This window comes from Salvelinus namaycush, chromosome 5 (genome assembly GCF_016432855.1).
Source record: "Salvelinus namaycush isolate Seneca chromosome 5, SaNama_1.0, whole genome shotgun sequence".
NCBI classification, from domain to species: domain Eukaryota; kingdom Metazoa; phylum Chordata; class Actinopteri; order Salmoniformes; family Salmonidae; genus Salvelinus; species Salvelinus namaycush.
Genome location: NC_052311.1, coordinates 55,465,786 through 55,493,194, shown reverse-complemented (window position 1 = coordinate 55,493,194; position 27,409 = coordinate 55,465,786). Strand labels below are relative to the sequence as shown.

The following is a 27,409-nucleotide window of genomic DNA, read 5'->3' as shown; positions in this document are numbered from 1 at the left end:
GTTGGATAAACAATTCATTAGTGAAATCATGATGTCCTGCAGCAGATGACATTAGGTGAGTTACGACTTCTCAAACCATATGACAATGCAGCTTCAATTTGATTGGCTGTTGCACACAATTTCAATCACGTTTGAGTTACTTCGTGTATCAGCAAAGTTGCTTGAGATGTCACTTGCGACCTCTAACTGCAACTAAATTTGCTTAAAGGTTGCTTTGTGTAACTCCAGCCTAACACATTAACAGATGGTCAAATGTTTTCTGAAAGGCAACATGTCCTAATAGCCCACAGCAACCACAGGGTTGGTGGGCAGGGAGGTATGTCTCACCTGTCTCTGTCTCTCCTAGAGCCGGCTCGGAGCCCTCCACTCCTCCGCTCCCTCTCCCGGTCTCTGTTCCTCAGCCGCTGCATCAGATCTACACACAGAGGGAGACTTTAGGAAAGATATATATCTCTGTTCTCTTCTGAAATTCCTCTTGCTTCCCCCAGAGTGGTGGTAGTAGTAAGTTATCGCCACCACCATATTAAACTGCCATTTGAGTTAAGTAATTCATAAATTGACGCTAGTAGTTTCATACTCAATGTCATACTTGAGTTGTAATCGTGATGACACGTACTGCTGGCCTGCATGCCCTTGCTGACGCTCTGCACACAGTCCAGGTTCGGCAGCTTGTCATTGGACAGGAAGGCCAGGGCGATGGCCGTGTAGAAGCTACGGGCCACGCCACTACCCTCGCCCGGCTCGTCCTTGAAGGTGACCTTGACGCGGTGCACAGCCATGGGTGTGGTGGTGCAGCGCCGTCCAAAGTGGGTGTTGAGCTGCCTCATGGTCTGCTGGATCAACTGGTCACGGTCACGGTCCACCTCCAGGGCCAGGTCACGAGACTGGAGGTTACGGAGTTTCTCCATCTCCCGGCGGAACTTAGACTCCTTCACCTCAAAACCCCCCAGCTCAGTCAGGATCTGGGGACGGGATCAGACAGACAGGATTAAAGGTCTGGCTAGATCGTCAACAGTTTTTAATGTTTAACAGATTGTTTTTTAGTCCTGATCTCATCTTGGTAATTGTACTTTTCTTCATTACATGTTTGTCTGCCAAGATCTGGGGACAGAAAGCTGTAGTGCCTTAGTGACTCGTCTACTGTAATAAAAACTTACATTTGGATCCGGGATTCTGATTGGTTGATAGCCATTAGTTATTCACGATAATCCACAGGTAAAGCCTTTTAACAGTTCCATTTGAATTATCAATGCGCTGTTCAACGGCCCAGCCAGGCAATTCAAACTTTCTAGCCGATCATCTTGGTAATGGTATTTTTCTTTATTTTGTGTCTAGCTGTATATTTTTGTGGATTTCATTGTATTAATGGTTTGAGGTTGGAGAAAAACTGTAAATATAAGTGTTTAAACACCAATCCCTGAGTGTGCATACCGATCCAGGCTCTGCTCCAACGTCCTCCATGAAGACGCGTCCGAACAGCTCCAGAGACAGACGCCAGCGGCCCAGCAGCATGTCATGGGAGATCACCATCCCCATGAAACTACAGTGGGGTCTGGAGAGGAGGACAGAGAGATTATATACTTCCTGGTTAATATTACAGTGTGGTCTAGAGAACACAGAAGGCACAACGATGTTACATCCTTGTTAATACCAAAGACAGGAGAGTAAGGAGCATTTACATAAGCAGCTGTAATAGGCAAAGAGAGGGAGAGAATTGAGTGAGGAACATTTTTATTTATATAACCTAACTATATTCATTGTTTCCTTACTGAAGCAAATCGAGAGCGAACTGAGAAAGCAAACCTAGATGGAATTTATTTATTTACTAGCCACGTGTACCATACCTAAAGGAAGGGAGTGGGGGTCCATCACTCTCAGTGAGGCCTATTTCAGCCAGGAGGCTGCTCTTCAGCTGGGCAGCTAGGTCGTGGGGTGAGGGACCTGGTTTTGGAGCCACTAGCTCCTGGTCCATGGGCTGGTCCTCTCGGCCGCGCTGACTAGTCTCCATACTCATCACGTTCTTCAAGTTGGCTGAGTAGGACATCTTAGTGGGTAGGATCTGTGGGATCCATGGGGACAACACAGCTGTGGTTATAGTGAATGGTGCTATAATTAATGTTTTTTTTTAGGATGGAAATGTACTGTGAAGACTGGCCCTGCTCCAATAATTTGATGCATCTTTCCTTCCTCTTTTTCCTTCCATGGAGTACTAATCACTGATCTAGCATGGATTGCCATTAGCAAGCTTTCCAGTTTCCATTGCATTGCTTTCACCAATCCAGTCATGTTAGACCAGTGATTCTTTCAAGAAAGGAGGGAAGGGGGGAATGAGGGAAGGATGCATGTTTATTGAAGGGATGAGGGATAAAGGAAGGATGCATGATAAGAGAATTAGAGCAGGGCTGGTGTGTTGTCAGGCCGGGCAGTGCGTTATGTATACCTGAGAGGAGCCCATGTTAACCTCCATGCAGCTGCGGTCCAGGGTGGCCTCGGCCAGGCCTTTGCTTGCTGTGTATGAGGACGAGTACAGGCCCTGACTAGGACGGCCAAACAGATCCTCCTTCCTTGCATTGGGCTGGGAGGTAGAAACATGTAAAATAAGTTGCAGTGTCATATTGTAACAAACTAAAAAACAGAGTTTAGCAACGTATTGGTAGTGGTGGATTTATTGACTTCTAGAGTAGATTGCACAGCTTGCTCCATAACGCTATAAGTAGGCAAAGAAGCTCTATAGCTGTGTTTTAACATAATTACTGTCGTAACACTGCATTGAGGATTGTACAGAACAGGCTGTTTTGGGAGCCCGTTAGGACTTCACCTGCACATGTCACTTGAATTCCACTTTGTTAACTTCTTATGGATGGGTGGCAGTATTGAGTAGCTTGGATGAATAAGGTGCCCAGAGTAAACTACCTGCTACTCAGTCCCAGAAGCTAAGATATGCATATTATTAGTAGATTTGGATAGAAAACACTATGAAGTTTCTAAAACGGTTTGAATAATGTCTGTGAGTATAACAGAACTCATATGGCAGGTAAAAACCTGAGAAAAAATCCAACCAGGAAGTGGGAAATCTGAGGTTTGTAGTTTTTCAACTCTTTGCCTATCCAAGATAGTGGAAATTTGGTCCGATTGCACTTCCTAAGGCTTCCACTAGATGTCAAGTCTTTAGAACCTTGTTTGAGGCTTCTACTGTGAAGGGGGAGAGAATGAGAGCTGTTTCAACCAGAGGTCTGGCAGAGTGCCATGAGCTCAGTCTCGCGCACGCCCGTGAGAGTTAGCTGCGTTCCATTGCATTTCTAAAGGCAAAGGAATTCTCCAGTTGAAACATTATTGAAGATTTATTAAAAACATCCTAAAGATTGATTCTATACATCGTTTGACATGTTTCTACGAACTGTAACGGAACTTTTTGACTTTGTCTGGACCTAGTGCTCGCGCCTCATGAATTTGGATTTGTGACCTAAACGCGAACAAAAAGGAGGTATTTGGACATAAATGATGGACTTTATCGAACAAAACAAACATTTGTGGAACTGGGATTCCTGGGAGTGCATTCTGATGAAGTTCATCAAAGGTAAGTGAATATTTATAATGCTATTTCTGACTTCTGTTGACTCCACAACATGGCGGGTATCTGTATGGCTTGTTTTGGTCTCTGAGCGCTGTACTCAGATTATTGCATGGTGTGCTTTTTCCGTAAAGTTTTTTTGAAATCTGACACAGCGGTTGCATTAAGGAGAGGTTTATCTAAAGTTCCATGTATAATACTTGTATCTTTTATCAATGTTTATTATGAGTATTTCTGTAAATTGATGTGGCTCTCTGCAAAATCACCGGATGTAAACTGAGATTTTTGGATATAAATATGAACTTTATCGAACAAAACATACATGTATTGTGTAACGAAGTCCTATGAGTGTCAAAGGTTAGTGATTCCTTTTATCTCTTTCTGCTTTTTGTGACTCCTCTCTTTGGCTGGAAAAATGCCTGTGTTTCTGTGACTAGTTGCTGACCTAACATAATCGTTTGGTGTGCTTTCGTCGTAAAGACTATTTGAAATCGGACACTGTGGTGGGATTAACCAGTTTCTTTAAAATGGTGTAAAATACTTGTATGTTTGAGGAATTTTAATTATGAGATTTCTGTTGTTTGAATTTGGCGCCCTGCACTTCCACTAGCTGTTGTCATATCGATCCCGTTAGCAGGATTTCAACCGTAAGAAGTTAATAGAATTTCCCTCTTATACGTAGTTATCAATAAAATGTCACAATAAGATGCAGAGTGTTATATTTGCCTGCTGGGGGGCAAGGAGACCCCCAACTCCGTTAAAACCATTGACAACTAAAATCCGTTTAAGGGGTTGTTAAATTGTATTAAAACCAAATAGTTATAACATCACCTTGAAGAGTATAGTCAGAACTACACAGTTCAGATTACTCCACATTTAGCTCTACCATCAGAGTTATACAGATATCACAATATCTCAATATTGGCCACCATTAATTGGATAATTGAATTATAAGTGAACTACACCTGATTAGTATGAGTGGTTTAGGTTCACTTCACCATCCTTTGTAGGCTCTGCCTGTCAAGCAGCAGAAGGGCGCATTTGCCGACGTAAGCCTATTGTTAGCTGATAATGACTTACTTTGCAAGCCACAGGTACAAACTTTGTACAGTTGGCTAAACATAGTGCTAAGTAGAGCTAATACTTTTTTCTCCAACCAACACAGACCTACTTAGTGAAGTTAGCTAACATTAACCCTTTAGCATTTTTTGGTGTTTAATCGCAATTGCTGCTGACAGACATGATTTATGGACCGTCAAATTGGCTAGCCAATAACAGATGACATCAATATGGCTAGTTAACAAGCCAACTTTCAGAGGATAAACTAAAAGTCTCTATCGTTTCATTTGCTTGGCATCTATAGAGGTGAAGACAGTAGTCCGAATGAAAATTTGACAAGGACTTGCCGATGTCAAGCTCTTCCAAAAACCTAACCTCTGATGAAGCAAGCTAAGGGAAACTTAGCTAGCTAGCTACATGCCAAATGATAGGCTACCTTCACGAATCTGAAAATACATGATCAATTGACGTTGACTGATCATGAATGCATGCAGTTACTTGCTGTATAACTCTGATGACAGAACTAAATGTGGAGTAATCTGAACTGTGTAGTTCTGACTATGCTCTTCTAAGGTGATGGTATTAAAACCAAATAGCTATAACATTTAACAACCCCTTAACAGCATGTAGTTGTCAATGGTTTTAGTCGAGCTGGACCGTAACGCTCTGCACATTATTGTGACGTTTTATTGATAACAACCTATACTGGTCAGTGCAAATGAAAGACATGTGCTAACCTGCAAGAGGTGAGGCTGGTCTGCCAGGGGGATGGCCTCAGCCAGGGGGACCTCGAAAGGGTTGGGGGGGATACAGCCCAAGAAGGTCATGGAGTCAGAGCGCCGGAAGAACGGGTGGTTCTGTCCCATCTCAGCAGGGACCGGGTCATCCTCCTTATCCTGGAGCGTGGAACCTGAGAGGGAGAGAGGTCAGCATTGCTTCCCTGCATTTCTCAACACTGCAAAAGACCACTGGGAAAGACTGACCAAAAAACGACAGTACATAGTTCAAACAACTACATCAGGGCTCTTCAACCCAGTTCCTGGAGAGCTACCAGGTTCACGGCAACTGTAATCACAAGCACCGGATTCTAATAATTAGATGGTTGATAATCTGAATCAGGTTACTTAACTGGGGTTGGAGTGAAAACCTACGAGGGTAGCTCTCCGTGAACAGGTTTGGAGAGCCATGACCTACAGTAACGTGAAAAAGTATTTGCCCCTTTTCTGATTTTCGCTATTGAATGTTATCAGATCTTCAACTACAAGATAATATTAGATAAAGTGAACCTGTGCTTACAAATAATTAAAATAAGTACACATTCTGGTTAACAAAGTGACGCAACACCCAATTCCCCTTTGTGAAAAAGTAATTGCCCCCTTACACTCAATAACTGGTTGTGCCACCTTGAACTGCAATCAAATGCTTCCTGTAGTTGTTAAGTCTCTCACGTCGCTGTGGAGGAATTTTGGCCCATTCTTGCATGCAGAACTGCTTTAACTCAGCAACATTTGTGGCTTCATGAACTGCTCGTTTCAAGTCCTGCCACAATGTCGTCTCAATTGGGATTAGGTCTGGACTTTGACTAGGCCATTCCAAAATGTATAATTTGTAACCATTTTCATGTAGAATTGATTGTGTATTTTGGATCATGTTCTTGCTGTATAACCCAGATGCACTTCAGCTTCAACTCAGACGGATGGCCTGACATTTTCCTGTAGAATTCTCTGATACAGAGCACAATTCATGGTTCCTTCTATTAAGGCAAGTCGTCCAGGTCTTGAGGCAGCAAAGCATCCCCAAACCATCACCATGCTTGACCGTTGGTAAGAGTTTCTTACTGTGGAATGCAGAGTTTGGTTTTCGCCAGACATTAAAATGGGACCCATCTCATCCAAAAAGTTGACTCAATTTAGCCAAAAAGAACCTGAAGAATGAATGTTCTATGGACAGATGAGTCAAAAGTATAACTTTTTGGACGACATGGGTCGCATTATGCCTGGCGAAATCCAAACATTGCATTCCACAGTAAGAACTTGCAAACCATTGAATCTATATGTTTTGACCATGACAGTTTACAACCTATTGTAACGCCAAGTAATTTAGTCTCCTCAACCTGTTCAACAGCCACACCATTCATTACCAGATTCAGCTGAGGTATAGCGCTTATGGAATGATTTGTACCAAATACAATGCTCTTAGTTTTAGAGATGTTCAGGACCAGTTTATTACTGGCCACCCATTCCAAAACAGACATCCAATGGGCACGGATATAGCTTTAGAACAAAGTTCTACAGCATTAGTAAAAATGTGAACGACACATGTGGATGATCTTGTTCCTGTAGTGTTTGTAAACACCCTGGTAGGTTGATTACCTTCTTATGGCTGGGGGCAGTATTGAGTAGCTTGGATGAATAAGGTGCCCAGAGTAAACTGCCTGCTACTCAGTCCCAGAAGCTAAGATATGCATATTATTAGTAGATTTGGATAGAAAACACTATGAAGTTTCTAAAACGATTTGAATAATGTCTGTGAGTATAACAGAACTCATATGGCAGGTAAAAACCTGAGAAAAAATCCAACCAGGAAGTAGGAAATCTGAGGTTGGTCGATTTTCAACTCAGCTCCTATTTTAGATACAGTGGGATATTGGTAATGTTGCGCTTCCACTAGATGTCAACAGTCTTTAGAACCTTGTCTGATGTTTCTACTGTGAGTGGGGCCGAAGGAGAAGGGAATGAGTAAGGTCTGCCATGAGCTGACCATGCGCGTTCACATGAGAGGGAGCTCTGTTCCATCGCACTTCTGAAGACAATGGAATTCTCCGGTTGGAACATTATTGAAGATTTATGTTAAAAACATCCTAAAGATTGATTCAATACATCGTTTGACATGTTTCTACTGACTGTTACGGAACTTTTTGACATTTCGTCTGCTTTTAGTGAACGCACTTCGTGACTTTGGATTTGTTTACCAAACGTGCTAACAAAAGTAGCTATTTGGACATAAATGATGGACATTACCGAACAAAACGAACATTTATTGTGGGAGTGCATTCCGACGAAGATCAGCAAAGGTAAGTGAAGATTTATAATGCCATTTATGACTTTTGTTGACTGCATAATATGGCGGATATATTTGTGTCTTGATTAGGCTCTGAGCGTCGACTCAGATTATTGCATGGTTTGCTTTTTCCGTAAAGCTTTTTTGAAATCTGACACAGCGGTTGCATTAAGGAAAGGTGCATCTAAAATTCCATGCAAACCAGTTGTGTCTTTTAGCAATGTTTATTATGAGTATTCCTGTAAATTGATGTGGCTCTCTGCAAAATCAAAGGATGTTTTGGAACTTCTGAACCTAAGGCGCCAATGTAAACTCAGATTTTTGGATATAAATATGAACTTTACTGAACAAAACATACATGTATTGTGTAACATGAAGTCCTATGAGTGTCATCTGATGAAGATCAAAGGTTAGTGATTAATTTGATCTATATTTCTGCTTTTAGTGAATCCTCTCTTTGGCTGGAAAAATGGCTGTGTTATTCTGTGAATAGGCACTCACCTAACATAATCGTTTGGTTTGCTTTCGTCGTAAAGCCTTTTTGAAATCGGACACTGTGGCTGGATTTACAACAAGTGTATCTTTAAAATGGTGTAAAATACATGTATGTTTGAGGAATTTTAATTATGGGATTTCTGTTGTTTTGAATTTGGCGCCCTGCAGTTTCACTGGCTGTTGAAGAGGTGGGACGCCACCATCTCACGTACCCTAGAGAGGTTAAACATATCTTGTAAAAAAAAAAAAATCAATCTTAACATAATCACTAGTTAACTACACATGGTTCATGATATTACTAGTTTATCTAGCTTGTCCTGCGTTGCAAATAAACAATGCAGTGCCTGTTAATTTATCATCGAATCACAGCTTACTTCGCCAAACAGGTGATGATTTAACAAGCGCATTCGCAAACAAAAGCACTGTTATTGCACCAATGTACCCAACCATAAACATCAATGCCTTTCCTAAAATCAATACACAAGTATATATTTTTTAAACCTGCATATTTAGTTAAGAAATTCATGTTAGCAGGCAATATTAACTAGGGAAATTGTGTCACTTCTCTTGCGTTCTGTGCAAGCAGAGTCAAGGTATATGCAGCCGTTTGGGGCGCCGGGCTCGTTGCGAACTGCGTGAAGACCATTTCCTCCTAACAAAGACCGTAATGCATTTGCCTGAATTTTACATAATTATGACATAACATTGAAGGTTGTGCAATGTAACAGCAATATTAAGACTTAGGGATTCCACCCGTTCGATAAAATACAGAACGGTTCCGTATTTCACTGAAAGAATAAACATTTTGTTTTCGAATGATAGGTCATTAATATAGTAAAATCCGTAAACTAAGGCTTGTATTTCTGTGTGATTAATATATTATAATTAAGTCTATGATTTGACATTTCATAGAGCAGTCTGACTGAGCGGTGGTCGGCAGCAGCAGGCATTCATTCAAACAGCACTTTCCTGCATTTGCCAGCAGCTCTTCACAATGCTTGAAGCACAGCGCTGTTTATGTCTTCAAGCCTATCATCTCCCGAGATTAGGCTGGCAATACTATAGTGCCTATAAGAAAATCCAATAGTCAAAGTTAATGAAATACAAATGGTAGAGAGAAATAGTCCTATAATAACTATAACCTAAAACTTCTTACCTGGGAATATTGAAGACTCATGTTAAAAAGGAACCACCAGCTTTCATATGTTCTGAGCAAGGAACTTAAACGTTAGCTTTTTTCCATGGCACATGTTGCACTTTTACTTTCTTCTCCAACACTTTTTTTTGCATTATTTAAACCAAATTGAACATGTTTAATTATTTATTTGAGACTAAATAGATTTTTATTTATGTATTATATTAAGTTAAAATACGTTTTAAATCAGTATTGTTGTAATTGTCATTACAACAATATATATAAAATAAAATTCAAAAATAATAAAAATCGCCCGATTAAATCGGTATCGGCTTTTTTTGGCCCTCCAATAATCGGTATCGGTGTTGAAAAATCATAATCGGTCTACCTTTAATTTTGATACTGACTGTTAAAACTTGGTGGCCTATAGCAACACCAAAAGAAAAGGCTTTAGATGTGCCAAGTGAACTTACAACCACAACACTTAAAATAACACTTGACATAAGGTCTTCTCTAAGCATTACAGGGATACGGCTCTGAATATATACAGCAACTCTGAGGGTCAGTCAGGGAATGTAGCCAGGACTCTTACAATAAGTGCCATGGGATCTTTAGTGGCCAGAGTCAGGACACCCGTTTAACATCCCACCCGAAAGACTGCACCCTACACAGGGCAATGTCCCCAATCACTGCCTTGAGGCATTGAGATATATAAAAAAAAATAGACCAGAGGAAATGGTGCCTCCTATTGGCCTTCCAGCAGCATCTGGACTCCCAATCCAGGGACCGACCAGGACCAACCCTGCTTAGCTTCAGAAGCAAGCCCGCAGTGGGATGCAGGGTGGAAGCACAGCATGTGGTGTTAGTGTGATAGTTTGGGGATGCTTTGCTGCCTCAGGACCTGGACGACTTGCCTTAATAGAAGGAACCATGAATTCTGCTCTGTATCAGAGAATTCTACAGGAGAATGTCAGGCCATCCGTCTGTGAGCTGAAGCGCAGCTGGGTCACGCAGCAAGATAATGATCCAAAACACACAATCACACCTACATGAAAGTGGCAAAAAAGCAACACATTTTAAGTTTTGGAATGGTCTAGTCCAGTGGTTCCCAAACTTTTTATAGTCCCGTACCCCTTCAAACATTCAACCTCTAGCTGCGTACCCCCTCTAGCATTAGGGTCAGGGCACTCTCAAATGTTGTTTTTTGCCATCATTGTAAGCCTGCCACACACTATACAATAAATTGATTAAACATGAGTCAGTTTGTCACAACACGGCTAGTGGGAAGTGACAAAGAGCTCTTATAGGACCAGGGCACAAATAATATCAATACTTTTGCTCTTTATTTAACCATCTTACATATAAAACCTTATTCATCAAAAATTGTGACTAACTCACCACAGGTTAATGAGAAGGGTGTGCTTGAAAGGATGCTCATAACTCTGCAATGTTGGATTGTATTGGAGGGGGTCGGTCTTAAATCATTTCACACACAGTCTTTGCCTGTATTTAGTTTAAGCTAGTGAGGGCCGAGAATCCACTCTCACAGAGGTACATGGTTGCAAAGGGCATCAGTGTCTTAACAGCGCGATTTGCCAAGGAAAGAAACTCTGAGCGCAGCCCTATTCAGATATCTGGCAGTGACTGATTAAATTCAATTTTCACAGAATCGCTTGTTGTAATTTCGTTGAGGTTCTCTTGTTCAGATATCGGTAAGTGGACTGGAGGCAGGCCATTAAAGGGACAACGAATCCAGTTTGAGTCGTCCGTTTCGGGAAAGTACCTGCGTAATTGGGAACCCAGCTCACTCAGGTGCTCCACTATATCACATTCAACATTTTCCATAAGTTGGAGTTCATTTGCACACAAAAAAACCATATACAATGAAAGACCTGTGTGTGGTCCTTGTTAATGCAGACAGAAGAGAGCTCCAACTTCTTAATCATAGCCTCAATTTTGTCCCGCACATTGAATATAGTTGCGGAGAGTCCCTGTAATCCTAGATTCCGATCACCCAGATATGACGAGTTTCTAACACGACTGGCCTCATGCAATCGGTCAGACAAGTGAAAATTATGGTCAGTAAATAAAACTAAGCTTGTCTCTCAATTCCAAAAAACGTGTCAATACTTTGCCCCTTGATAACCAGCGCACTTCTTCTGTATGTTGTAAAAGTTTGACATGGTCACTGCCCATATCATTGCATAATGCAGAAAATAAACGAGAGTTCAGGGGCCTTGCTTTAACAAAGTTAACCATTTTCACTGTAGTGTCCATAACATATTTCAAGTTGTCAGGCATTCTCTTGGTAGCAAGAGCCTCTCGGTGGATGCTGCAGTGTACCCAAGTGGCGCCGGGAGCAACTGCTTCGCCCGCGCATTACCACTCCACTATCTCCCTGTCATGGCTTTTGCGCCATCTGTACAGATACCAACACATCTTGACCACCAAAGTCCATTTGATGTCACAAAGTTGTCCAGTACCTTAAAAATACCCTCTCATGTTGTCCTGGTTTCCGGTAGTTTGCAGAAGGATGTCTTCCTTAATTGACCCCCCATAAATGTAACGGACAAATACCAGGAGCTGAGCCAGGCCCACCATGTCTGTTGACTCATCCAGCTGTAACGCATATGATTCACTGGCTTGTAAACGAAGGAGTAATTGTTTCAAAACATCTCCTGCCATGTCACTGATGCGTCGTGAAACAGTGTTTGATGAAGGCATTGTCTGTATAGTTTTTCTGGGCCTTTTCCCCCAGCATGGTCCCAGCCATATCCATGGCAGCAGGAAGAATGAAGTCCTCCACAATAGTATGGTGCTTGCCTGTCCTAGCCACTCAGTAGCTCACCATATAAGACGCTTCTAGCCCCTTCTTATTAATGGTATATGTTGATTTCATACATGTCTGTCTTACTACTTGAAAGTCGTCTTTATTCTCGCTCAAGAAAACTTGCCGTATTTTTCAAATTGCCCGTTTCATTTCTAAATGTCTGCGCAAGAGTGAAGGTTTCCTGCGAGAGAGTAATGGTTAATGTGATTGGATGTTAATTATTTGACTAGGTTTCCTGTATTTAACATTGTGTTGTTATTTCGATTAACACTAGATGGTTTAAGTCTATTAGTAGCAGTGAAACGAGGCTACTCAGGTGAGAAAACCTCACCCAGATGTATAGCCCCGTTGGAAAATATAAAATGTACTGTTTGGAAATGTGAAGAATTTATATATTTTTTGGTGTCAAACTGAGATGAAAAATAATAGGTTAAGACAACTGTATGAGAACACTTCAAACAGAACACACAAATATAAAAGCATATCATTCATATTTCGATTAACTTACTTTGATTGGTGTCCTCGTCATTCTCATGTTCAGAATCTTCATTGTCCAGTCCCAGTTCCAGAATCTCTCGGCTCCTGTGTGGTAAACGAATAGAGTTAAATCACACTGAATATTTGACATGCGGGTCATTTTCTAATGTGAGTCAGTGGCTCCTTCAATTAGGCTTTCCTTGATTCCTCACGTCCTTCTCAAAAAGCATTGCAGAAGAAGCCAAGGTCAGAGGTGAGGAACCATGGAGGAATGGAGAAAAGACAGAGAAAGAGTCAGTGTAAACATGTCCATCCATTCCAGGGGAGTCAGTACCTCTTGCGGTCCATCTGTGTTGTGTCTAGAGTTGTCTGCTGGTTCATGGCTTTGATCCAGTAGATGAGGGCCTGGAAGACGTAGGCCACGTGTTTGAGAGAACACACATCCAGCACAGGCAGAACGTCAGAGTGCTCGTCATTATGGGAACGCATCAGAGACAGGGCGTAGTTCAGGAAGTCTCCCCGCGCTGACATCATCCCCTGACGCACTGTCAGCAGAGTGGCCGCACGTCTGGGAGGAAGAAACACACGTCAGCACAGATAGTGACTTGAAATATAATCCATAAACAATTAGAAACTAGTGGGGGCCTATGAAACACTGCTGATTGCAAATAAAGCGTTCTATTCTCCTATTTTGGGTTACACTTATTTTACCCAGACCTGCGTCCCTCCAAGGTGCGGAGGCTGGCTTCCTCACGGGCAGTCATGCGCTCCCTGCGGGCAGAGTGCTGCGAGGCGTGGAGGGGGTGGGATGGGTGCCCGGGGTCGCCTGCTGAGGACAGGGCCGAGCCGTAACGCAGCTGAGCCTCTGTAGAGTCCATGATGGACACCATCCAGTTCCACGTAGGGATCAGCTTCTCCTCAACAAAGTTCTGGTGGTTTAACACACAGATAAGGTTGTTTCAGTCAGATCGTCAATAACACTTGTGTAGTGTAAAAGTCCAAATGTGCATCTCATCAAATCAGTTTGATTCAGAAAGTTGTGGCTTCTTATCCCAACAGAATAATTACTATATAAAATACTTCCAGAACCACTTTGTTGACACCAACATGTGACCATTGGTAGGTAACATAATGCAAATTTGTATTTTACCTTTTTTTAACTAGGCAAGTCAGTTAATTAAGAACAAATTCTTATTTTCAATGACGGCCTAGGAACAGTGGGTTAACTGCCTTGTTCAGGGGCAGAACAGATTTTTACATTGTCAGCTCAGGGATTCGATCTTGCAACCTTTCGGTTACTAGTCCAACGCACTAACCACTAGGCTACCTGCCACCCCCGCAATGTGATCTGTATGTGGGTCTGTGTCACCTGCAGGTTGACAGCGTCCTGGTAGGTGAGTTTAACTGCAGCAGGGTACTGGGAGTAGACCAGGTGGTTGTACTTGGGGATGAGGCTCATCAGGTCAGAGATCTGTCTGATGACGATGCTGTAGGCCCGGGCTAAGCTGGAGGCTGACGTCAGGTAGCTGGACGAGTTGGAGGCCTCCAGAGCTGCAGCCGCAGCGGCCGCGCTGGTGCTGATGGCACTGCTGCGCCGCAGGTTGGACGGGTCGATGTAGATCAGACCTGTGGAGCTCGCTGCCGGGCAGAGACATGAGCGTCAGCACAGACAGACCTCACCAACATAGTACCCAGCAGAACATGACACCAAAAAACGTCCCACTGACTCAGTCCAATAAGCTCTTGCGATAGAATGACAAAGGACATTTTAAATCATTGCAAGACTGTCCTAATGCAGTCCATCTTGGATGTGTCCATATGAGAGTGCTTGTAGTAGTATTAGTACTGACCAGCGGGGGTGGAGGAGCTGGAGGGGGCGCTGCCCGTGGCTCTCTGGCTGGGGGTGTTGCGTACGGCCCACTGCATGGAGCGTGGCGCCTGGGCAGCACTGTTGACGTGCGAGGCAGTGGTGGTCCTCTCCAAGGGCTCATCCAATAGGAAGGTCTCCTGGTCGACGTCGTCGCTCTGGCTGCTGCTGCTGTCCGAGTCGCTCGAGTCGTTGGACTGGGAGTCGTCCTCTGAAAAGAAGGCAGGGACACTGCTGGCACCTTGGAGGAGAGGGATGGGAAGAGGAAGGGTAACAGGAGGAGAGGAGGGATGGGGAAACAGAGGAGAGATGAGTTTGAGCGGCTGCTCACCTTGCCAGGTAGCAGGAGTGCAGGTTAGTGTTCCACAAGACCAGATATCATCCCTGCTAGCTAGCTACCACGCAACATTGAGAGGCTCAACTCAGCACAAACAACGCTGCTTCGTGTTGTTCAAATTAGGCTAAAGTACCAGTTACACCAGGGCGCAGTTTTTCGAAAGTTATCTGATTTCACCTATAGGATAGGAATAACCACATAGAAATAGAAATTAGTGAACAGACAAATCATTGACTTTAAATGGGGACTTATTTTATTCATTCTGTTTCCAGCTATGCATTTAATCCAATCTGATGGGCTAAATCCAGATCGATCACGCTGAAAAACTGGGCCCAGGGCATTGGTTCCATCATAGGTTTTTATTTCTATTGTTTGTCTTATTTCTGAGTGGTCTTAGTGTCTGAGGGGATGAGACACCATAATTATAAATATTTCCTGCCATTTCAAACGCAATTACAACCACAAACAAAGAATGAAAGGCAAAATGGAGATGAACACCAGGGGGGAACCCCACACCAGTTAGCAAGACTAAAGATATAGTGATTAGTTTGTTATTCAGGGGGAAACGCCAACAAGACAGTTAGACTTGGGAGTAAGACATTATTAGTTGATGAGAACCATGGTGATGTGTAAGGATGGAGGGCAATACTGTGAGACCTCCTTAGGAGAAGCTATGTGTGCACCTCAAAAATGTCACTCTAGCCCTGACATTTTATGCATTGTAGTAAAAAACAGCCCATACCAACACTTTGAAAAGCCAGGGACATTCTACTTCCTGCAAATGAAATACATTGAACATTGAGTATTGAGTAATGATACTCATGGAGTAATAAGCCCTAGTAGTAGACTAGTTTGTCCGCAGTCTTAAGCCATGTTGTCAACAGTGGTAAGAACAATGTGACCTAAAAAGGAACGTTTTGTTTTTGTATCAAAAGGGCCTCTTCCCTTTTACTGGCTGGTGTGACAACCAGTCAAGACTAGTGATAATGTGACAGAAAAATAATTAGTTAGCCTGAACAGCAACTGAATATTAAAGAGGGTGGTGAGGCAGAAAGCAATTTCCATTTAGCAGTCTCTAGAACTCATGTAGGATCGTTAAATGAGGTCATTTAGACGGGTGGCTGGCCAGTGGCCACATCACAGAAGAAAATTAACCAGGGATTTCAATTCAACTAAAATGACAAGGACTTAATCTAAAATGTGAAAACAAAAGAATGGTGTGAATTATTAATACCTGCTTCGGAGCCAGCAGTTGCTGCGGTGACAACACTCCTCCGACCGCTGGCATTGTCCTGGTTGCTATGGTTACTCTCGCTGTCACTCTCTGTCTCCGCGGCAGCCAGCAGATCCAACTCCATGTCGCTTCCTAGAGAGGAAAGGACATCACCCTCTTCAACCGCCATCATCATCATTGTTAATCATTTGTCGAAAGATTGTATTATTCTACCACATTAGTGGTAGAAAAAAAGATGGAGTCCAGTCTAGGTTCTCACCATCCTCATCATGTTCATCATGCTGTCCCTCTGCCTCAGCGTTCTCCTCTCCCTGTTCCTCCTGGTCTTCATGGTGATCCTCCTCCCCGGCAACGCCCTCGACAACCTCTACCTGCCACAGACAGAGGTAGACAGCTGGGAATCAGTACAGAGAAAGCACATGACAATCAAGTGTTGGGCTCAATTCCATTTTAATTCAGTCAATTTCAGAAGTAAATTGAAATTCCAATTAAACTGACAGCAACCCTGATTACACCCAAAACTTTGATCTTTGCTCCCCCCCCCCCCAAGTGATATGTTCCTTTTCTAGTTAGACTCTTCACCTCTTCAACGTCAGCAGACACAATGTCATCCTGCTCCTCGTCTCTCCCTCTGACCGGCTGGGACTGGCTGCTGCGGCGAGGCTGGGTGTTCCTGATGATGTAGGACGATGCAGTCTGACTAGAACTGACACATACAGGCAAACAAGACCATTTGAGTTAACAATGCCAATGTTTAAATCCAGCCACTTTAAAGCAATATATACATGGCAGAAGTGTTTCCCAAGATATATTTTCCCCAGAGGAAGGTCAAAGACCTCCAAATCAACAGAGCTGGGGTGGAAAACACGGTCTGCATGTCGGTCTGTGCGAATGCAGAGTAAAACCACTCACTTGCTGGACTGGTCTGGGGAGGGTCTCGGTGGCAAGGGTTCCACAGAGAAGAGTTCCTCGCTGCCCTGCACGGCGTCGATGCTGGTGCTGGCCAGGGTGAAGGGGGCGGTGGGCCGGGCGATGCCCATCCTCACAGGCACGATGAGAGACTCCGCCACGTTGCACAGCTCCTCCACCGCATAGGGCAGCAGGGCCTGGAACACACGCCTGCACTTCCCAATGGGCTGGGGGATGAAGTTACTGGAAGAAACAACGAGAAAGGAGATTAGATGTAAACTGGAAGTATCAAATCAGTCCTTGCTGCTATGTATATATTCACCTAGGAGTGGGGAGGAGTACAAGACAAATACAATCTGTGTTTAAATCCACTAAAGGACTAGTCCAGTCCTTTAAAACCACCTAAACTAAAGGACTAGCCCTGTACAACAGGAAAATGGAGCTCAATCTAGATTTGGCACTCATACTTTTTCTTTTTGGACGAAGCCATCTCGACGCTGAGGATGACAAACACCCTGGCCACGGAGCGCAGGAACCTCCTGGTGACGACGATGGCCTCCTCTCTCCGGCCAGGAGTGTACTTGTTCTGCAGCTCCTTCACCAAGGTCCCCAGCAGTGTGTCAATAAACTACAGGAGACAGAGAAGATTCAGAGATGGTTAACTAACACACACGGACCACCTTCAAGGTTGACTCCACATCGTTAGAACACCTAGAGGGATAATGTTGCACTTGCCACATAGATAGATGGTGTACCCTCTGGGCAAGTTTCTCTGACCCAAATTAAATTCTCCAATGAAATAGGTGGAGTCCAGGACTAGGCTTAATCTGTGTGAGAATCCGACCCAGAGAGAAGACTTGCAACAGAAGATGGGAGGTGCGTCCTGTAGGTGTTACAACTGTGGTTGACTGACTCCAGAAGCGCTGAGTAATTTAAGGGGGGGATAGACTGACCCGACTTACTGTAATGTCAGGGGCACACTTGACAATGAGGCAGTGTGTGAAGCAGTCCAGGCGGATGGTGCCACTCTGCTGGTTCAGGTACACCTGCTCCTCTGGAAGGAGATGGGCGATACGGCTGCTGGCACTCAACCTAGAACACACAACCAGGAAGCCAGAGTTATAAATGTGACACTGCTAAGAGGACTCGTAACCGGTAAAACAGCTGGTCATCCGATATGGTACATTTTCTGAAGAAAATGTGCATGCTTGCTTCAGCTGTCTAAAATAGTTAAGGTAATGGAAGTATAAATTGGACACAAATTGGAGGGATGTACACAAAGGTTGGAGGGATGGCGGGATAAAAAGAAAGAGGTTGGAGGAGGTTTGAGAGGTGACACTGAGCTGGTCAAGGCAGGCAGGGCTAGAGAACTCACGGGTCTTTATTCTCCTGGGATCCAAACATTATCATGGACTTGAGAGCATTCCAGTCCTGCAGCACCCTCTCCAGGGCCAGCTGGGCGAAGCGTGGAGGTTCCAGGTCATGGTCCGGCATGTCAGAGTCTGACACACATGGAGGACAACAAACCATTAGAATTGTCTCTTAGAATAGAGAATTGATGCGAATGAAAATAAACATTGAGCCATCATGCTACACTTTCAGTGTTGCTTGAAGTGAAACCAGGCCTGACAACAGTAGTAAACCTCCACCCACCTTCAGCATTGGCAGCCTTGCGGTTCCTGTCCTCTCTGATGCGAGGGGGCCGGTACTGGCAGTGCTCCACACTCTGCCTAGCAACAGTCTGCACCAGGAACAGAAGGATATGCTCCCCCCTGTTTGCCAGCCAGAGAGGAAAGGAAAAACACGTTACTAAAGCCCCCGAAAAAACACCTTACAGATTGAATGAAGAGAACCAACATTGTACTTAAAAACAATACGTGTTAACAATAAACACAAAATACAGCCTACAGTCAGTCGGTGTGTGTTTACCGGCTGTTTGGACTGGTGACCAGGTTAGTGGTGGTGAGCAGTCTGTACAACAGGTCCAGGCGAGCAGCTTTCTGTCCAGCGATCAGCGTCTTACACTTACACTTCTCCCAGCAGTCACAGTACGCAGTGGGAGAGGTCCTCTTGAGTCTGAGGAGAAAGACATTAACATTAAAGGCCTGGTGCAAATCACCTGTATCAGATTCAGTGATGCATTACAACAGTATAAAACCAGGATGTAAGTAATAAAATCCACTAACACCAGGAAGGAGAGTGAAGTACATACTTGCAGTCGTGTCCTTTGTGACACACCCTGGCGCACTCAGTGCAGCAGCAGAGAGACTCCAACAGGCCGCAGGTCCGGCACTCAAAGATATCCTAGATGGGAGAGAGAGTAAATGGTCAGCAAAGATTCCCATCTGTGAAAAGGCAAACCAGTCTGAACGGCTGACTCATTTGTTGTGCGTGTTGCATTGTCCTCCCAAGTGACCCACCTGGTGTGTGTGTGTATGTGTGTCCCCCTCACCTGGTTGATGTGTTCAGCTCCTGTCCAGGTGAAGCTGCAGGTGTCGTTGCAGCAGAGGACGTAGAGAGGAGAGTCGTCAGGGTTGGTCCCCGAGGGACAAATCATCTCCATGAACACAGAGTCTGCATCCACCTTCTCAGTCATGCCGGGGTCTCCCACTACACAACAGGTTTTGCAACAGAATATTAAAATCTGGATTTTGGTAGTATCTCCCCAGTTTTTTATTCTGCTCTCCTTAAAACACAGCACATATATAAATCACTTAATGTATAAATTAATGACTTCAGATGGCATTACATCAACATGTCAGCGTTTATATCCATTAGTAGTGCTGCCAAAGTCTCTTTCTCAACTAAAGGCATGAACAGTGTAGTGAGTGACGTACCCTTGGCCATTTTCTGCGCAGCCTCCAGAACAGTAATGGCAGCTGGGTAAGCTCTCCCGCTGACTGCCAGCATGAACGGGGTCATTCCACGGGCATCCCTGTCAAACACAGTTTAGCAACAGAAATGGGGGAGGGGGGACAAACAAGAGAAAGCATCTTTTGAGCTTGAGAGCAATAGTTTAGTTCAGTATTTTAATGAAACAAGGCATTACTGTGTTATAAAATTAAAAAGGCTTGCCCAGACCCACTGGCCTTCTCTCAATCTCATCCAAATCTCCTTCAAATCACACCTGCCTCTATCATAAACAAAACAAGACTGGAATGCTCCTTCCGTTTTTAAGGAGAGAAAAAAACAATGAGTCTTTACTTGGCGGAGAGCAGCTCGCGGAGGTGTGGCCTGAGAACCATGCTGTCACACATCAGTTTGAGGATGAGGTGGGCGTTGGCCTTGCGGTCTTTAGACTCCACCACCGAAGGCTCGGAGGAGGGGCCTGGGGCAGCAGGAGAAACAGGGATGGAGCAGGTCATTAGAGACATTGGGGAGAGTGCGGGAGGTGTTCTAAACAGAGAATTGGGTGACATTTGGTACCACACAGGCTAGGTATTTGACCTGGTATAGTGGTGGAGTAGCTAGCTAGGTGTGGTTGTATCTAAATAGTTATCTGACCTGGTATAGTGGAGGTGCTGGGGCCCTGGCTGGTCCCTGTTGAGGCTGTGGTGAGAGATCCCACTGCAGGGGCCAGGATGAAGTCTATGTCACCGTCTGGGTCCATGGGAGGGGGGTCAGGCACCCAGCTGGGAGGGGCGATGGGTGGGGACACGGGGTCCTGGTGGTCGCTGGAGGAGGGGCCAGACTCGTGACGGCCAAGCCCCGCTGCTCTCAGAGAGCGCCTCATCATCTCCCTCAGACGCAGCCTGCACCAGACAGAACACACTTAACAGGTTACATGAGTGGTGGAAAGACACAATGGGACTGACATGTAGACATAAATGGGCACCAAGATAGTGTTCTTGGTCTCAAGTGTCTTAAATGGCATCCTGACAGGAATTCTGACAGATTTTCTCATTGGAAAAAAAGCCAATAGGCTCAGTAATATTATTTCACTTATTGTGCATTATGGAACAATCAGTTAGTATAATCCAGTTCTTTAGTGTTTTTCATCATGAACATGTACCCTGAAATAAAATAGTCAACTTAAAAACAGTACACTTAGATTTGTATAAGTTAGTTACCCTCTGCTGCTAGAAGAGCCGGTCCTGTTCCCAGAGCTGTTGCTAGACACCACGGAGATTGCATTGGCGATGGCCTCCACTGCTGACAGTCTCTCTGCAAACGTATTCCTCTCAGACCGTTCAGCTTCTGGAAAACACCAGCCCAACAGTTACCACACATATACAGACACAGGGAGACGGAGAATGGTGAAATAATGGAAGTCAAACAGGAGACGGGAAAGATAACAGAGGATGGCTCAAAACTGACACTGCGTCTTGAGACTTTAGGAGTCTTGACGCTGGGTTAACCTCACAGAACGTTCAGATTGGAATATATTGTGTAGAACAGATATGATTGTCTTTCAGGTAGAACTCCATTTGTTTGACTTTGCAAGGTTTCATCTCGCTGTATACACCACCCAGCACTCAGGCCGTGGTTTACCTTCCTCCTCCTTGGTCTCCTTGTTGCTGACGGGGAAGCAGACGGAGACGCAGGCGTGGAGGATGTTGCGGTTGCCGTCGCAGCGGTGGCCCAGGAAGGAGTGGAGGACGTGGGGACTCTGCTCCAGTAGAACAGCCTGCTCCAGGTTGACCAGGTACTGACGACAGGCCTCAAAGTCACAACGCAGCACGTGCTGCATCAACGTCTGCTTCTAGAAACAAGTTGAACAATGTTATTTAAAGCGCATCAGCACAGCATCAGCACAGCGTATCAATACACTTTACAGCGGGAATAAAAACATGCAAAATACAAAAGCATTTAGTCATCAAAAGAACACAATAAGGGACATTTTCTTGGATTAAAAACAGTATTTTACTTGGCTAAAAAACACTTTCAACGTAGATCCTATATTGAGCATGTTTTTGTCTAGAAGTAAGCTCAATCTAGGGAAACCTGTGAAAGTTATGATCCTCCCAGTAACAAATTGACCATCAACTAAATAATCCCCATTGACATATAAATCATTTTGCTAACCTCCACAGCTAATATGATAATAGCAGCTTTCTTCTTGATGGTTGAGTTGGTGGGGAGGTTGGCCAAGGAGTGTACCCCCATGCCCAGGCTGGCGATGGGCGGCAGGTCCAACCACTCAGGGTCTCGGATCCCGCCCATACAGTCTTTGGCCATTGGGTAAATTGTGCCGTTTCCATCCCGAAGGATGACTGGAGAGTCCTGGAAATAAAATGATGAAAATCAAAATGTGCTTAGAAAATGGGGAAATTGTTGGATATGCAATTGCCTACACAACCTTTCCGCAATACATGAAGCATGGCTATATTAGAAAAGGTTGTATTGAGTACTGGAGAAGTGCTGACCTGTCCTGCGGTGAAGATTGCTACATTGCGCTCACTCTGCCCCAGGAAGGCCAGGTTACTGGTGGGGAAGTTATTCTCCTGCTCTGCTTTGCCTGTGGCCAGGTCAAAGATACAGTACCTCACCCAGTTACCAGTCTTCAGCACTGCGTGAACTCCTGAAGGGGCAGATAACACAGCAAGACAGAAATACACATAGAATTCATTAATATCCACACTTAAACACCCAGTAGTACATTATCGGCATTCGGCACCAACATGAATTACTACATTGTATTGTTATGCAGATGTCTTACCTTTGGAGTCAACATTCACAGCCAGAATCTCAGCCTTCTCTGGGATGCAGAGTTTTTTAGGTGTACGCTGGAAGCAATCTGGAACTTTAGGAGTTCCACCAGTTTTCACCACCTGTTGATTAAAAGAGAGGGCACCAGTTTTTAGACAACAGATGTAACACTACAATGACAGATACTTTTATTGTAAACTTGTGCTTAGATTCATTAAATAATTGCATAAACATTAAACCATCACTGAAATAACACATTTGTATGGGAGGAATAATAACTACACTATAATGTTATAAGTATGTGAGTGTAAGTGAGCGTCCAGTAGTCGTACCTGTAACTCGTCTATTCTGAGCAGCCTACAGTCCTGCAGCAGTGAGGAGGGGTCAGAGTCAGTGATGGGAGCTGGAGCACTAGGTAGACTCGGCTGTGTGCTCACGCTGCTTGACGTCCCTGGAAACTTCACAGCTACATACGCGCCGTCCACTTTCAGCACCTGAAGTTAAAAGACGGAGCTGTTGCAAATAGGGCCGTCGTGAAGACACCAAAATAACAACGAACAGACAATACACAGGATACAAAACATGAAACTACGGCTTTGAGTTCTGCTCTTAGGCATTTCTTTAAATGTAATGAAAACAGAAATATTAAATTACTCTGAAAAATATAGACTAGAAGGTTCAAGAAATAACTATAAAATGTGATAACTAAATATTTTACAGTGTTAATAAAAACAAAACAATGGCGTCTATCCCCCAGCCTGCCAGAGAGTGTTAGGGTCTGGTCCCTTCCTGTAGCCACACCCACCTTTCCCACAGGGACGTTTTTAACATCCTCCACAAACACCACTTCCCGAAGAGGCCACTGCTCCTCGTTCACCTTCTCCTCCTCTTTGGGAGCCGGGGTCGAGCGTCTTCGTTCTGTAAGGGCAGACGACACGTTAGGATATTTATACAACAGCAGACCAGACCTGGGTTAACAAACAAGTAAAATACTTGAGGTGTGCTTGATTTAGCTTGTCCGCTGTGCAAGATGGGCAGCGTTTGCAATTTTAGCACTAATCTATTGGGGTTCCATTGTACCAGGCAAGCTAAAAAAGTATTTAACCCAGGTCTCATAAGCCGATATGGCAGATTTCATTATCAGACACAACTAGAGACATTTTTTTAAAGTTTGTCTGTTTGTTTATATATAAATCTTAAAAATTAAAAAAAGAGACCTGCAATTGCCACACCATCCATTTCAAAGGCAATTGAGTCATGACAATATTAGAGCAAGACAGAGGTTAGTATAGTAGCTAGTAATGTGACATACTGTAGGGCAGCGAGGCACTGCTAGCGATGGAGGAGGTGTCACTGCAGGTGGAGGCCGGGGAAGGAGGGGGCCCCATCTCAGTCTTTACCAACTCCGGCTTGCTCTCCGTTCTAAGGAGAGAATGGGTAGGACTGAGTTCATCATGAGTGTTGGAGACGAGGGCCATTGATTTACATTTGTAGTGGCTTAAAAAAGGGAACAGCTGGACCCAATTCACTCCCTAGCCCTTCCCGTTGGGCCTAACCCTTTGATATTTGCAAATCTGCAAACATAGAAGGGTTAGGGCAAAAGGAAAGGGGCAGGGAGCGAATTGAGACCAGCTGCTCTCTGAAATGGAAGCTAACTCACTTGATCTCCTGTGTCTTGGTGGTCTTGTCCATGTTCTTGAGGCTCTCTGGTGATCGCAGCTGGAACCTGCAGCTGTCGTTCATGTTCCAGACAGACTCGAGGAGCAGTCCCACCTTGGGGATCCCAGCGTTGACAGAAAAGGCAACGGCACCGGCGTGGTAGAGGGGGTTATTCCTCAGGCACACCTGGAGAGAGGACACAAACACCTGTTCACATTCGTTCAAAAGCAGTGTACGCAACAGACATCCAACCGGATTCACAGGTGCAGAGAACAAAAACATTTCAGGATGAAGGAACATTTATACACAGGGTTCTAATGCTCCCACAGTCTTGGTTTTATGTTTTTATGTTATGTTTTGTCACCTGCGTTCCCACGGTGATGTTGGGTATTGAGGAGATGCCGGCACTCGACTTTGGCTTCTTGTTCTTGGCTCTAGCCTTTTCAAGCATCTTTTTCCGTTGACTAAAAGGCACAACACCCCTGAGGAAACACAAACATTTCAAAACATAAACCACTAACATCCAGCTTAACCTTCTTGTACGCATATATCTCTCAAGGACCGAGTTCCACATTTGCACTGGACATTTGAGTAGAGCGAGGGCCTCTGGCCAGCCACTGCCTGAGTTCAACCAGTAATTGTTATTTTTCTAATACTTTAGCTGCACTTGATTGAGCTTGCTTGGCACAATCCCAGTGCAAATCCAGCCAATCTGGCACTTCAGGAAAGCTCAATCAAAATGCACAAACTATTTCAAGAAAAACAAATACCATTTGAACCCAGGTGTGCCACTGTCCGAGAGGAGAGGATTAACTGCTGTAACTCACCACCAGTACAGGCTGCTCTCCAACTGGGCGCATGTGTAGAGGGCACAGCAGTGCAAAGACACAACGCGCTCCCCCTGCAGCTCAGGGTAGGCCTGGGCACTGTGCTCCAGCTTGGACGCCACGCTGCTCAGGGTGTCATCCATCCAGGTCGCCACCTTATTTGTTTCCGTGGCCACGGTGGCTCTGATGCTGTTAGCAGACAGCAGGGTGATCTTCTCATTGGTCAGGCCCAGGAAGGACACCCGGGGGTGGCGGATAGAAGGGTTCTGATTGGAAGAGTTGATTTAGAATATATATATATACACATATACATATATATATATATACACACACACAGTTGAAGTCAGAAGTTCACATATACCTTACCCAAATACATTTAAACTCAGTTCTTCACAATTCCTGACATTTAATCTAATTAAAAATTCCCTGTCTTAGGTCAGTTAGGATCACCACTTTATTTTAAGAATGTGAAATGTCAGAATAATAGTAGAGAATTATTTATTTCAGCTTTTATTTCTTTCATCACATTCCAAGTGGGTCAGAAGTTTACATACACTCAATTAGTATTTGATTGCCTTTAAATTGTTTAACTTGGGTCAAACGTTTCAGGTAGCCTTCTAAAGCTTCCCACAATAAGTTGGGTGAATTTTGGCCCATTCCTCCTGACAGAGCTGGTGTAACTAAGTCAGGTTTGTAGGCCTCCTTGCTCAAACACGATTTTTCAGTTCTGCCCACAAATGGTCTATAGGATTGAGGTCAGGGCTTTGTGATGGCCACTCCAATACCTTGACTTTGTTGTCCTTAAGCCATTTTGCCACAACTTTGGAAGTATGCTTGGGGTCATTGTCCATTTGAAATACCCATTTGCGACCAAGCTTTAAGTTCCTGACTGATGTCTTGAGATGTTGCTTCAATATATCAACATAATTTCCCCTCCTCATGATGCCATCTATTTTGTGAAGTGCACCTGTCCCTCCTGCAGCAAAGCACCCCCTCAACATGATAGTGCCACCCCCTTGCTTCACGGTTGGGATGGTGTTTTGGCTTGCAAGCCACCTCCTTTTTCCTCCAAACATAACTATGGTCATTATGGCCAAACAGTTCTATTTTTGTTTCATCAGACCAGAGGACATTTCTCCAAAAAAGTACAATCTTTGTCCCCATGTGCAGTTGCAAACCGCAGTCTGGCTTTTTTAATGGCGGTTTTGGAGCAGTGGCTTCTTTCTTGCTGAGCTGCCTTTCAGATTATGTCGATATAGGACTCGTTTTACTGTGGATATAGATACTTTGTACCTGTGTCCTACAGCATCTTCACAAGGCCCTTTGCTGTTGTTCTGGGATTGATTTGCACTTTTTGCACCAAAGTACGTTCTTCTCTAGGAGATGGAACGTGTCTCCTTCCTGAGCGGTATGACGGCTGCGTGGTCCCATGGTGTTTATACTTGCGTGCTATTGTTTGCACAGATGAACGTGGTACCTTCAGGTGTTTGGAAATTGCTCCCAAGGATGAACCAGACTTGTGGAGGTCTACAATTTTTCTACAAGAGGTCTTGGCTGATTTCTTTTGATTTTCCCATGATGTCAATCAGAGGCACTGAGTTTGAAGGTAAGCTTTGAAATACATCCACAGGTACACCTCCAATTGACTCAAATTATGTCAATTAGCATATAAGAAGCTTCTAAAGCCATGACATCATTTTCTGGAATTTTCCAAGCTGTTTAAAGGCAGAGTCAACTTAGTGTATGTAAACTTCCTACCCACTGGAATTGTGATAGTGTCTGTCTGTAAACAATTGTTGGAAAAATGACTTGTGTCATGAACAAAGTAGATGTCTTAACCGACTTGCCAAAACTATAGTTTGTTAACAAGAAATGTGTGGAGTGGTTGAAAAACAAGTGTTAATGACTCCAACCTAAGTGTATGTAAACTTCCGACTTTAACCTCTTGAAGCTAGAGGGCAGTATTTTTATGTTTGGAAAAATAATGTTCCCAATGTAAGCTGCCTATTTCTCAGGTCCAGATGCTAGAATATGCATATAATTGACAGATTAGGATAGAAAACACTCTAAAGTTTCCAAAACTGTCAAAATATTGTCTGAGTATAACAGAACTGATTTTGCAGGCGAAAACCTGAAGAAATCCAACCCGGAGGTGCCTCTTATTTTGAAAAATCCCTGTTCCATTGCCTGCCTTTCCTCCATTTAAAAGGGATATCAACCAGATTCCTTTTCCTATGTCTTCCACAGGGTGTGAACAGTCTTTAGACATAGTTTCAAGCTGTTATTCTGAAAAACTAGCG

The 27,409-nt window shown here is 44.0% G+C and overlaps 1 protein-coding gene across 13 annotated transcripts in view; it reads right to left on the bottom strand.

Annotated features, from left to right (window-relative positions):
- LOC120048511 (E3 ubiquitin-protein ligase UBR5) overlaps positions 1–27,409 on the bottom strand; it is a 46,866-nt gene that overhangs the window by 5,685 nt on the left and 13,772 nt on the right. For 6 of the 13 annotated variants that reach the window (XM_038994551.1, XM_038994559.1, XM_038994554.1 and 3 more), the window contains 36 exons: positions 25,110–25,375; positions 24,647–24,764; positions 24,284–24,468; positions 23,936–24,045; positions 23,429–23,541; positions 22,956–23,117; positions 22,634–22,745; positions 22,341–22,495; positions 22,000–22,197; positions 21,466–21,676; positions 21,045–21,171; positions 20,479–20,726; positions 20,179–20,302; positions 19,812–19,909; positions 19,427–19,584; positions 19,187–19,278; positions 18,904–19,050; positions 18,628–18,746; positions 18,350–18,476; positions 17,928–18,066; positions 17,442–17,602; positions 16,978–17,217; positions 16,648–16,771; positions 16,325–16,436; positions 16,066–16,197; positions 14,478–14,735; positions 13,997–14,265; positions 13,345–13,556; positions 12,962–13,195; positions 12,659–12,732; positions 5,368–5,540; positions 2,441–2,575; positions 1,845–2,059; positions 1,432–1,552; positions 590–962; positions 328–415 (listed from right to left, as the gene is read on the bottom strand). In XM_038994551.1, coding sequence (XP_038850479.1) covers positions 328–415; positions 590–962; positions 1,432–1,552; positions 1,845–2,059; positions 2,441–2,575; positions 5,368–5,540; positions 12,659–12,732; positions 12,962–13,195; positions 13,345–13,556; positions 13,997–14,265; positions 14,478–14,735; positions 16,066–16,197; positions 16,325–16,436; positions 16,648–16,771; positions 16,978–17,217; positions 17,442–17,602; positions 17,928–18,066; positions 18,350–18,476; positions 18,628–18,746; positions 18,904–19,050; positions 19,187–19,278; positions 19,427–19,584; positions 19,812–19,909; positions 20,179–20,302; positions 20,479–20,726; positions 21,045–21,171; positions 21,466–21,676; positions 22,000–22,197; positions 22,341–22,495; positions 22,634–22,745; positions 22,956–23,117; positions 23,429–23,541; positions 23,936–24,045; positions 24,284–24,468; positions 24,647–24,764; positions 25,110–25,375 — 5,930 coding nt within the window. The remainder of the gene's footprint in view (positions 1–327; positions 416–589; positions 963–1,431; positions 1,553–1,844; positions 2,060–2,440; positions 2,576–5,367; positions 5,541–12,658; positions 12,733–12,961; positions 13,196–13,344; positions 13,557–13,996; positions 14,266–14,477; positions 14,736–16,065; positions 16,198–16,324; positions 16,437–16,647; positions 16,772–16,977; positions 17,218–17,441; positions 17,603–17,927; positions 18,067–18,349; positions 18,477–18,627; positions 18,747–18,903; positions 19,051–19,186; positions 19,279–19,426; positions 19,585–19,811; positions 19,910–20,178; positions 20,303–20,478; positions 20,727–21,044; positions 21,172–21,465; positions 21,677–21,999; positions 22,198–22,340; positions 22,496–22,633; positions 22,746–22,955; positions 23,118–23,428; positions 23,542–23,935; positions 24,046–24,283; positions 24,469–24,646; positions 24,765–25,109; positions 25,376–27,409) is intronic. The other 7 variants (XM_038994558.1, XM_038994561.1, XM_038994555.1 and 4 more) reach the window with 5 other exon arrangements.